Source organism: Diceros bicornis, chromosome 6 (assembly GCF_020826845.1).
Source record: "Diceros bicornis minor isolate mBicDic1 chromosome 6, mDicBic1.mat.cur, whole genome shotgun sequence".
NCBI lineage: Eukaryota > Metazoa > Chordata > Mammalia > Perissodactyla > Rhinocerotidae > Diceros > Diceros bicornis.
In genome coordinates this window covers 90127433-90139594 of record NC_080745.1, presented here as the reverse complement: position 1 = coordinate 90139594, position 12162 = coordinate 90127433, and the positions used below count along the sequence as shown (strand labels likewise).

The following is a 12162-nucleotide window of genomic DNA, read 5'->3' as shown; positions in this document are numbered from 1 at the left end:
TGTGGTGAGATAGCCCATTGTAAATTTTCTAATTGTTCTGACCATTATGGTCCTGAGTGAGGAAGTGCTTAGTCTGGTAACGGTGATGCATAGTACGTTCTTTTAGCACATCTATGGTGTCATTGCATAATATACATGCTTTGTCATCTAATTTGGTAACAAATTAATCCACACTCTACTATACCTTAAAATTGCAACATCGGAAGTCAACATTTTTCTTCTTTTCTTGTTTTGATATAATGGGGATGCACTGGTAACGAAAAAAGAAGTCTTGGGATGTCAACGCACGTGGTCCTAGAGACACTATGCTGTAGCTGTCACTGGGATCTGCAGTCTGTGTGGCCATGGGAGCCGCATTGGTCTCTAACGCAGCTGTGGTCCGCAATGGGCTATGATGCAGTGGCGAGGCAGCAGTGGACAGCACACAAATGAATGGGCGTGCTGTGCTCAGTAAGTCTGTATTTATGGGCGCTGAAATTTTAATTTCATGTAACTTTCACATCATGAAATATTCTTCTTTTGTGTTCTTTTTTAACCATTAAACCATGTAAAAACCACTCTTAGCTTCTGGGCCATACAAAAACAGGAGGTGGGCCAGATATGATAAGTAATTTAGAATTTCCTGATGTAAATTTTTTGTTTCTCCTCTCCTGCTTGGAAGCTATAGATTGTATTTCTAGTCATTTAGTGATTTCTCTTAATTTTTAAAATCATACCTACTACAGTATATTTTATAATAAAGAACAGTTAGTCATATTTTTATTTTTTTTAAATCATGCTTACTGAATCATGTTTTCTTATAATGGCATCCAAAGTTAGTCATGTTTCTATGCTGTGCCTGATCTTTCATAGGAATGGGACACAATGGATTAAGTTCTCAGGGGCAGAGTTTGAGGATCAAGAACATGGCGTTTCTCTGCCAGCTCCATTTGTTACATGAAAGGCAGTGCAGACGATGGGAAAAAATGGGCTTTGGAATCAGACAAGTTGGGCTTTAAACCTTGGTCCCCACTCTCCTCTCCCTTTGGATAAGTCACTTAACCTCTCTGAGCGCTAGTTTTCTCATTTGTAAAGCTAAGGTAATAATACCTTCCCTGCCAGTCAACTTTTAGTAGACATCGTGTCTACACAGCCCCTGCTCGCAGTAGGCACTCAGTAACAGGTCATCCTCACTAACTTTACTCAGGCCAGTCTGATGCCTCTTAGCTGGGTTCATTTCAACTATAGGGGTCTGCGTTTCTAAATTCAAAACCCCAGCTCTAAAATTTTGCTCTCTCTTGAAAATTTCACTCAGTCTGCTGTGTGTTAGCATTTATAAAGCATTTGATTCGATGACCTCTAAACTGAACATCTCCATTTCACAACGCCCACGGCACCGTGTCTGGTTTTGTGAAAGCCTGGTGTGGTGGATGGTGGCTTGTCATTCTATACTCAGTTATGCTCAAAATCTTTTTATCGTGGATGCCCCAACGGGAGCTTTGAGGTGCTGTATGAATGAGCCCATGTGAAATCTGAGCTAAAGAGTGGGATCCCTCCTGAGAGGTCAGAAGAATGTGGAAACATCCATCTTACCAGTTACTTGAAAATATATGACTTTTTCGTGTTATAAATCTCATTTTAATTTTGTGCCTGCAATGAATGCATAAATATGGTTATGTGTACCAACAGACTTACATATTCAAACTCCGAAAATGAAAAAACATTCCTGCCAGTAATGAAAAAAATCTTGCTAATAAAAAAGTATTATTGCTGTAGATTCTTGTATTTCTTATGTTTCTCACATATCTTTCATGTATTATATACACTAACCAGGGCACTGTAGAAAAAACTAAAGCAATAGTGAATGACCAAAAAAAAAATTTAGGAGCAATAAACCTCTTAAGAATTGCATAGGGGAGTTAAAAAGTACAAACTTCCAGCTATAAAATAAATAAGCCATGGGCATGTAATGTACAGCATGGTGACTATAGTTAATAGCACTGTATTGTACATTTGAAAGTTGCTAAAAGAGTAGATCTTAAAAGTTCTCATCACAAGAAAAAAATTTTTTGTAACTATATACAGTGATGGATGTTAACTAGACTTATTGTGGTGATCATTTTGCAATGTATACAAATATCAAATCATTATGTTGTACACCTGAAACTAATATAACGTTATATGTAAATTATATGTCAATAAAAAAGGAAAAAAAAAGAATTGCATAACAAATGATTCTGTAAAAGTTTTTCCTCCTTCCTTCCCTTATAATTTCTTTCTTATGTTGCATTGTTTAAGTAACATGACAAATTGCTTTTAATTTCCCCCAATTAAAGTATGATGTGATTTATTCTTTTTAGTAGAAATTAAAAAATAAAAAAAATCAAAGAAGGCAATGAAAAATAAAGCACCCAGGCAGTCCTGTTTCACTCAGGATTACAAAAAGTACATAAAGAATTAAGTGTCATACTTCTCAAGAATCCTGAAACAGAAACCTTTCATTAAAGTATTAATTCTACTCACTCCAGAAGTTCATCTTCCACCTAAACTGACCTGCCCTTAGGCTTCTCGGGGTAAAGTGGACTCAGCAAAGTGAGGTTCAGTCAAAGGGAGCAGAGTTGTTTGGTTCAGGTGCAGAAGTTAATGTGCGCCTTAGGCAGAGCCAAACCACTGGTGCGTGCAGGAGTGAGGGCCAGCCACAGGTGATGGATTGTTGGGACGGATCAGGGGCCTGGAGATACCTCTAGAAGAGGCAGTAAAAATTGTCTATTGCACACAGATTCTTTACATCTCCCCTTCTTTTAGTCTTGTTAAGCCCAGGCCCTATGGGAGGCATCCAGAAGCATGACACAACTCCTGAGAGCTAAGCCTTGTTCTGGACAAGGGGATTCAGATCCAGAGAGAGCCGAAGTGAAAGGGAAGGATGGCTTGGAAAATGCCTGGGATTGCTGACAAATAAGGAATCATCTTTTAGATAAAAGTGTACATAGTTAACCTCTCATCAAGGTGTAGCCACAAAGGTTTCTGGGACATGATTTGTATTATTATGATAGCTTTCATGCTTGAAGTGAGAAACTTACAGGGACTAACCAAACCACATTGGCCTCATCTGCCACTACATCGCTGGATTTTCCTGTCCCCCAGCTCCAGGTCCGCTCTGCACTGGGCACTCTGCACAATGGTTGTCCCCAGGGCTCTGTCTCTTCCATTTTTGTATCTGGAAGATCCAGCAGAAGGCCTGGCCCTATGTAAGAAGGAATCAGGCCCGTTGAAGGAGACTGGGGGGCTTATGATGGGAGGGAGAGTGTATGGAAAGCTTAGGGTACAGGTACACCCACTCACACATTCATTCATTCATTTATTCAACTGCTACCACCTGGGTGTCGACACTGGAAATGTCACCGTGAAATAAAGCAGGAGGGCTCCTCCCCACATAGACCTCAGTCTAGGGGGATGTGATGCAGTCCATCCAGGGGCTGCAGGAGCAGGGCAGAGCGGCACCTAACTTTGACTTTGGATGTCAGGGAAAGATTCCTGAAAAGTGAGATCTCTCTAGGACCTGAAGGATGAAGTGGGAGGCACAGAAACAGGGGCAGGGAGTAGGTAGCTTCCTGCTGACACAGCTCAGGATTATCTATGACTTCTGGGAAGAAGTTATTTAATCAGTCGGAGCCTCAGTTTCCCCATCAGTATAATGGAGATAATAAAATTTGCCTCCCTGGATGGTTGTGAGGGCTTAATGAGGTAACATCCATTAAGCATCTAATAGAGTCCTTGTCACCTTGAGGCTCAACCAATGTCTGATGGATGAATGGGTGATTCTTGGGGATAGAGAAAACCTTGATGACTCCTCAGTTCAATTTGCTCTATGTTAAAGCAGGGAAACAATTCTGATTTTTTTTTTGTTTTTGGTGAAAATCCAACTTAACATACTCTTACCCTCCGTGAACTGAGTGAACCTAAGAATATTCCACAGTCTTTGTGTTCAGCCACTGACGATAGCTGACCAAAGAAAGGAGTCAATTTATTGCAGATGCCAGGCAAGTACCCTTGAATGATGATGTTTAGCAAATTTTATATTAGATTAAAAGAGAAGGCATTTCCCAGATTTCAACAAATGGATGCAGGGATGCAGCAAAGGAATCCACACCCAGGAGCCCTGGAAGGGCCAGCTCTGGTCACAATAGTTGCCATCTCCTGTCACCATCACATGAGAGATCTTCTGACAAGAGGACAGGCTTTATGTTAAGGTTCCTAAATGACGCTGTGGAGAAGGGAGCAGATTGGACTTGCTCCAGCCTGGGGCAGCGCTCAACTCCTGGCCTAACTCACAATAAGGTTATAAAACTGAGAAGTCAAACAAACACATCCTGAGTTAGCAGAATGTGCGAAACACAGTGAGGGGTATTTAAAGACGCAATGCAGTAATTGTGTGTTTACAAATGAGAGAGCTTATTGACTTGATCATAAAGTCATCATTCTGGAACCACATAGCCACGACCCGGGTTATAATTGCTCCTTCATCTCTGTCTCACCCACTGGAAGAAGGCTTTGTGAGAGCAGCCAGGGGCCCAGGCTATCTACCGCAGGGCTTAATGCAAAGCCAGGTATTCAGCCTGGCAGCTGAAAAGATTTATGGAATGCATCACATTTTATTAGGATATATGTGAGTTGACACTTATTGCATTCTGTGATGTTCACACATGTTCCGTCTGAAGTCAAATCCTGAATGCAAATGTGATATCCTCACAGTATTATTTGAAAATACTATGCCTTTGAGTATCAAGGGTAGGCACTGCAATCTATGGCTTTTCTCTTGAGGATCCTGGCCAAGACATGGCTCAGGGATGTGTGTGTGGATTTGTGTCTGTGTGCAGATATGTGCATATGAAGGTGCATTTCTGAGAACGGGCCATAGAAAGGCACATGTCTATCGAGAATCTTCCTTAGCTCTCATTAGATGAGCTTCTGGAGGCGGATCTCCTAGCCCGTTGACTCAGCTTTTCTATCAGCAAAATGGCAATGAACTTCAGTTTCCTGTTTCGCTGAAAAGTTATAATGATTACTGTGATGCTATTTCCCCAAATGAAAAACGCCACTTGATTGCAGTGGATACACTTGGGAAATTAAAGATTGAAAGTTGAGCATTAATGTTTCAAGGCAGCACTGCTAAAATGCAAAACTTATGTTCATCACAAACAAACATACTCAATGTTTAATCAATATGTGAAATGTAAACTTATATCTTGAAATCCAGTTCTTATTTTTAAAAACACTAGTTGCTACGCTTTTTAAAAAACTTGTTTCTTTTTCGAGTAAGATTAGTCCTGAGCTAACATCTGTTGCCAATCCTCCTCTTTTTTGCTGAGGAAGAGGGCCCTGAGCTAACATCTGCACCCATCTTCCTCTACTTTATATGGGACACCTCCACAGCATGGCTTGATGAGTGGGTTGTATGTCTGCGCCCGGGATCCAAACCCGCAAACCCCAGGCCGCTGAAGCAGAGTGCACAAACTTAACCACTATGCCACCGGGTTAGCCCCTTTTAAAAATACTTTTAACAAATTTTTGAGCCTTCATCACAAATGGTTCTTTGCACGAGGATTCCTCTTCACCCAATGACTAATATATTTCCAGGGGAGATTATAATTTACTTTATTATTATGTCCTTTGGTTTTCAATCACCTGAAAATTTCCACTACTGTTTGGTGATGGAAAGAATTCCTAATAAACTGATATTCTGGCATTTTGATTGTCTTTCCCTTCTGAAGCTTGAAACACGCTGTTTCTATATTTAAAACTATTCGGCACCACTGAAATGTTTATTCAGACTAAGAATGGAGTATTCCAATGACATACCATCATGTGCCTATAACATCATACAGAGGCACTCCTTTTGTAAAGGCTTACAATTATTTTAAAAATAATTTGAAATTTTCTATAGGCCTCGCTATTTCAAATGCAACAAAGGGACAGAGAGGTGGAGAAGTTGGGGCCTGAGCACCACGATGGGGCTCCAAGGGCCTGGGTGAGAGGATTCTCCTGGCCTCCTGGCAGCAGGAATTGGTCCTTCAGTAGCCCATCTGCAGCCGCTTTTGGACTACGGTCAAGTTCACTGAGTCCTGGCCAGAAGAAAGTATTGAATTGTAAACTGATTGCAAGCTGCTTTGCTCTGTTTACTTATTTTGATTTCAGCACACAGTTTCTTTTCTCTGGTATAATGAGAAGCGACTCTGAAGCTGGCTGCGCCAGGACCCACGAATTGCATCCCCCTACATTGTGAAAACACGTCCAGACACGTGGACTGTCATGGAGGAGGGATGGATCCTGATTTCCAAATACCCTACACCGCTAGAATTATTTTAAACTATACATTTCCCATGAAGATTCTGCCTATTGGATTATACCATTACCTATTAATGGTATAAAGCTTGAATGGATGAACAACTTTTAAACACCAAAAATTGATTTTTAGTCAAACAAACCAAAAACAGAAAAATTTTTTTGAAAAGTCTTTTTCTCAATTTTAACAGAAAAACCATTGTTGGAAGAAAAAAAAGGCAGATTTGCATCAATTTCTAGCAGTCATGCAGCTATGATACACAATGTTGATATGCGTGTTTGTCAGCCAATTTTCTGACAGCTCCATTGATTGTCAAACTGTACGTTGTATTTTCCCAATATTGTCAAACTTATTTTTTTTTAATTCTTTGTTTCCAAGTTTCCTGCAAAATCAGAGTGTAAACTGGGGGTGTTGGAAATAGTGGTAGAATTCTTCTAACGTATAAAACAGCATGTACATTCAAGTCACACACTGGTGTTTATTTTTAGCGTTTTAGTTTATTAAAATAGGCTGGAGATAAAATTCTTCTATTTATAGTGTAAGGATTTTCCTTTTCTTTTCTAGCCTTCTTTAATTATATTACATTTGGGGAGTATTTGCCCAAAAGAGATTTTGGGTTGGTTGTAAGTTCGGCTGAGCACAATGATATCACAAACAGAACTAGCACACTGCTTTGCCATGCGGTGGAGTTAGCAACTTTCTGGCTGCCACCATGGAGGGTGCCAGGGTGCACCCAAGGTCCAAATTCACCCCAACTCTTGGCTTGTTCTGTCTATGCCTCCAATCTCCTCTCTCTCTCTTTCGTCTCTCTCTCTCTCTCTCTCTCTCTCTCTCTCTCACACACACACACACACACAGACACAGACACACACGCACGCACCGCTGTTCATCAGGACCACTGCCGGCTCAGCTCAAGCGCGGCGCTCCCTTCCAGCACCAGCGGCTGCGCTGAGCCCAACAGTCGGATTGGGAGTTACCCACGGAAAACCCGCGCGGCCCGTTGGAGGCTGGGGCTGGGGCTCCGGCTCGGGCTCGCTAAATCCGCTGCCCTACTCGGAGTTACGCGTCCTCCCCCTGCTCTCCTCCGGCGAAGGCGCCTCTCTCGCTTGCCCCGAGCGCAGGGAAGGTGGAGCGCCCGCCAAAGGCCCGCAGCTCCAGGAGGCTCCGAAATGACCCCGGGGCTCTAGGCCGCCTGAAACTCGGGGAGGTGTCGAGGCCAAAATTTCTCCTCCCAATGGCCGTCGGCTCCAAAGATAACCTTGTTGGTAAATACAGATTGGGAGGAGGAGGCTTAAATTCACACAGGAGGCGGCTGCTCAGCTCTGCCTGCAGGAGGCAGCTCGGGCCCAAATCGGGAATGAGGGGCGGGAGGGGAGAGAGAGCGAGCGTGAGTGTGGGGGTGGGAGAGAGCAAACTTGAACCCATCCTGCGGCTCTCTGGTGCTAGGCACTGCTCCTGTGGTCCCGGAGGCGCCTAGGACAGGGTCAATGAGGCCAGGACGCTGAGTGACAGGGGAAAGAACTGGCATCCCCCGATGCCTGGCCGCTCTCCGCCAGGCAGCCCTCCTCCCTTCCATCACAGACAGCTCCAGCCATTAGAAAGTCTCTCTTACTTGCGTCCCAGTCCCAACAGTACCAGTTCCCCCTTGATGCACACTCCCAGTGAGGATGAGGGAAGCCACCTGGCGCCACTGGGGCTTCTCCTGAACCCCCACGAGCCTCCTTGGAGCACCAGGGGAAGGCCCTGCGCCGCCAGAGAAGGAAATCTGCCACAGAGGGGCCCCGGGCCGCCCTCCCACTAGCACGAAGAAGGCTCTTTTGGGTGGGCCAGGCTCCCGTCGAAAAGGCCGGGGCTGAGCGCCAGCCCGTCGCCTCTTTAAGGCAGATCCCCGGGAGAGCCTGGGTTCAGGTCCAGGAGAACTGGAAAGACAGGTGGAGCAGGGAACGCCCACTCTCTCCAGCTAATAGTTGCCTGGGTAAGGCGCGCACGACACGCGGACCACCTGGGAGGCCGAGGCGACGCTCAGCTCAGTTCCCTGCGGCCCCGTCCCCGGCTCTGTGCTCCCTCCGCCGCACTGACCGCCGCGGCACGAACACGCGGGGCTGTCACCAGGCCAGGCGGGAATCCGGGCTTGACCTCAGTGTCTCTGGACAGGGCACTCTCGGGACAATCCTTGGCCTCTCTTCAAACTTCGGTCCCTTCCCGACTGTAGACCAAGTGACCGACGCGGAAGCCGGTGGCCGCCGTCTGATGGCCAGCGGCAAAGCCGGGCGCGGGGCCGGGGGCCTGGGAGCCGTGGGCGGTGACCACCGTCGGTCTCCCGAAAGAAAAGTCGCCTGCCAGGCCCCGGGGGAAGGTACCAAGACCGCCTGACAGGGCGCCCATGGCCGAGGCGAAACCGGAGAAGCAGGCGGCAGCCTCGGGTGCGGGAGGGGACGGCGAGGCCTGCAGGTCCGGGGAGGCAGCGCCCAGGGGCTCCAGCTCAGGCGCCTTGGCTCCTCCCGGGCTCCGGGCTCCCGAGGGGGCGGCCGCGCTCGCCTCCCCTCTCCTCTTCCTCTTCCTTCGGAAGTTCCCATTGTCGAACATCTTCTCGCAGTTTGGGTCCAAGGTCCAGTAATTGCCTTTACCTGCGGAAGAAGAAAGGGCCAGGCTCAGAAAATCAAGACGTGGACGGACCATGGTGCGAACGTGAGAAATGGAGGTCAATCATCTTCAGAAAGATTCCCCCAATGACCCCTCCATGAGCCCTCACCCCCACCCCAAACCTTGAGGTGACACTTTGTGCTGGAACGGGCTTCCACAGCCACACTGGGAAGAATTTGCACGTCCCAGAAAGACCGGGGAAGGGCGACCCCCAGGAAATAGCGAGTCCCGTTAAGTTCAAGGCCAGAGAAAAGGCCTGTGGGATGTAGAGCCCTCTGGACTCGGGCACTCCCTCTGCCAGTGGAGCGGAGCCCACCATGCCTGGCCTCTATGCAGCCTCCAGCGCTTCCCAGACTGACATCTCATTTACCTCACCAATCCTTGGGGTAGGCATTGTCCTGCCCATTTTACAGCAAAGGACACAGGCCCAGAGAAGCAACTCCAAGGGTCGCCCAGCTGGCCTGCGCTCCCGCTTCTTCCTTCGCGGTAGAGCGCAGAGATTTAGAGACTCACGGAGCGCTAGATCTGGAGTCAGGGCCTGCGGGTTCTGCTGCCGTCTACCAGCCGGTCAACGGCCAAGCACGTCTCTCCTCCTCCCCCTCCTCCCCGCTCAGCTCCCCAGCTGTGCAGTGATGCCTGGTTGTCCTAGGCCGCCCGCCTCCCAGAGTGCCAGCAGCCCGGCCGCGGGAATCCGCGGAGTCCTGGACGGGGCATCGGGCGCGCCTCTGTCACCTGGGTCGTCCTCGTCGCGGGGTACCTTCTTGAAGCAGTCGTTGAGCGACAGGTTGTGGCGGATGGAGTTCTGCCATCCCGCCGTGCTGCGCTGGTAGAAGGGGAAGTTGCCAGCCACGTACTGGTAGATCTGGCTGAGCGTCAGCTTTCGCAGCGGCGCGCTCCGGAGGGCCATGGCGATGAGCGCCGAGTACGAGTAGGGCGGCCGCACCAGCCTCAGCAGCTCCTGCTGGCCCGAGAGGCTCAGCCACGCGAGGTCGGCGCCCGCCAGGCCGCCCGGGCCGCCGAGGAGCGGGCCCGGGGCCCCGTAGCCGGGGGCCGCGTAGGGCGGCGCAGGCCCGGGGCCCGGCGCGTAGGGCGCGGGGCTGAGAGCGGGCGCGTTCAGCCACAGGCGCGGGCCGGCTTCCGCCGCGCCCACATCACTGCGCGCGTAGCCCGCGGGGTGCGCGGCGGCCCGGGCCTGGCTGTGCGGGGCCGGGCAGACACCCGAGCCGTCGCAGTATGCGGCCATGTCCAGCCGCTCCGGGGTCTGGGCGGGCGGCTCCGCACCGAAGCTCATGGGTACCCCATCCAGCGTGGCCGCCAGCAGCTCCCGGTGCGGCCCGCTGGGCCCCGCCCTCCGCCCTTTAAATGCCGTCTGGGCCCGAGGCTGGGTGAGTGTCGGTGGCGAGCCCCCTCCCCCTCCGGCTTTGGAAGAGCGATGTCTCTGTCCCCGCCCCGGGGTCAGCTTTCCGCCCCGCCCTGGCCCCCAGGAGCTCCTGACGAACCGGCCCGGTAATTCCCCCACCCTGTGGGGCCTGCGCCGCGGGCCAGAGTCGTTCGCGGCCTTTGCCACGGGTGCCCTGGATCTCCATGGATCTCACCGGTCCCGGCCTCTCTTGGCCGCTCGGGCCCCGCAGCCCCGGCGGCCCTGGACCTTCGGGCAAGAACCACGACTCTCGCAGGCCCCCAAGATTGCGAGCCCAGTCCTTGCTCGACCACGGGGAACCCTGCCCCTTCGGAATCTCGGATCGCCCCGGCCCCTGTTTCACCGGGGCCACCGGGTGGGGAGCGGAGGGCCGCCGTTCTGGACAAGGAGTCGCGATGAAGCCCACGGTGTCGAGGGGCTGGGGCCGCGCGGAAAGGCGGCGCGGCGGAGCATGCGAGGGCCCAAGGCCGGGCCTGGCTGGGCGCGGCCGGTGGCACCGGAGTCATACGGAATCTCCGCGCTGTAAACGCGCGAGGGCGGACCAGACCCCTGTAAGGGTGGAGACGCTGGAAGCTCGGGACGCCCCAGCGGTCCAGGGAAGCCTTCGCTGCTCCGAAGCCCGGAGGGGCCGGGCTCCCGCCTGGCTTGTCCGAGCAGTGGTTTTGGGCACTGAGTGCAGGGGGTGGCAAACCCTCCGCTGGATTACCCCGGACCCTGCGAAAACAGGGACGTCTCTGCGGTGCGCCCGACACCCTCCGCCGGGCCCTGGTTCTTCCCGCTCCGCCCAGATCCCTCGGCTCCCCTGCTCGGCAGCGAGGCCCAGCCGGGGCTGATGCGCCGTAGGACCGGGCGGGGTGTCTCGAAGAGCGCGGGGCCTCCCGGACTCTGAGTTCGGGCCACCTGCCCTCAGCGCGGAGAAGCGAAAATTCTCTCTCAGTGATCGAAGTTCAGAGATGAGGAGATGGGCCCCATCTCTACGAAATTCATCGGCCGAAGTGTTAGAGCCAATCTTGTTGAAATTGGTCTCGCCCTGGGGCTCTCCTCAATGTTTCAAGGGGCTGTGGATCGATCGTCAAAGCGAATAAAGTACAATTCATTTAAAAAACAAAAGTTCCAATTCTCCTCCTGCCCCCCTCCCCTCTACTTGTGGCAGTCGGGAGGAGGAGGTCGGTGGGTGGGTTGGGGCTAAGGATTGGATGGAGTGAAAGACTCGGGGTTAAGGGACTCAGCTTGAGTCAGCCATTGACTGTTGGTGTCGCCTTGGGCCTCTCAGATTGTAATTCCAAATTTTATGTAAGACAACCAATTTGTGGAGCAATTTAACAAATGACAGAAGGAAGAGTCCCTCTATTGAGACATTGGCCTCTCCTCATAGAAGTAACAGCCCTTTAGGAAGTGGTGGGCGAACTCAAGGCGGTCCAGGGGGTTGTTACAGGCATCTAGAGAGTAGAGACCGGAGAGGCTGGTTACTCAACCGGTGACAGGAAAGAAACACCCCTAATTGGTTCACCGAGGTCAGGCCGTAGGGGTCTTCTGGTATCCCCCTTCCTCAAAGCTTTCTAATTATTGTCAAAGGAATACAAGTTAGGGGGATCCCAGTACCTTTCAGAAGGCCCCCTCCAGACCCTCACTGCAGGGACAGTTTGGGGAGGGGAAGGGAGTACTCGGGATGGGGGGCACGCCCCTGCTTTTTCTTGCTTCTATCAAAAACAGGAGCCAGAACCATTTGCCTCTCAGCTTCGCGATTTTTGGTACGTCCTCACAATTTTAAACACAT

General features: G+C 50.4%; 1 protein-coding gene across 1 annotated transcript; it reads right to left on the bottom strand.

The window, feature by feature from the left end:
• Positions 1-6804: 6804 nt before the first annotated feature.
• On the bottom strand, positions 6805-10271 carry FOXI2 (forkhead box I2). Its single transcript, XM_058542724.1, has 2 exons — positions 9698-10271; positions 6805-8949 (listed from the first exon to the last, which is right to left on the bottom strand). The coding sequence occupies exons 1-2, from the start codon at positions 10254-10256 to the stop codon at positions 8507-8509; spliced, it is 1002 nt and encodes a 333-aa protein (XP_058398707.1). The 5' UTR covers positions 10257-10271; the 3' UTR covers positions 6805-8506.
• Between the last annotated feature and the right edge of the window lie 1891 nt (positions 10272-12162).

Coding starts and splice junctions, on each gene's coding strand:
- FOXI2 (XM_058542724.1), bottom strand. CDS start 10,256: ATGAGCTTCGGTGCGGAGCCGCCCGCCCAGACCCCGGAGCGGCTGGAC. Junction 8,950..9,697: donor CCGCGACGAGGACGACCCAG/GTGACAGAGGCG, acceptor CTTCTTCCGCAG/GTAAAGGCAATTACTGGACC.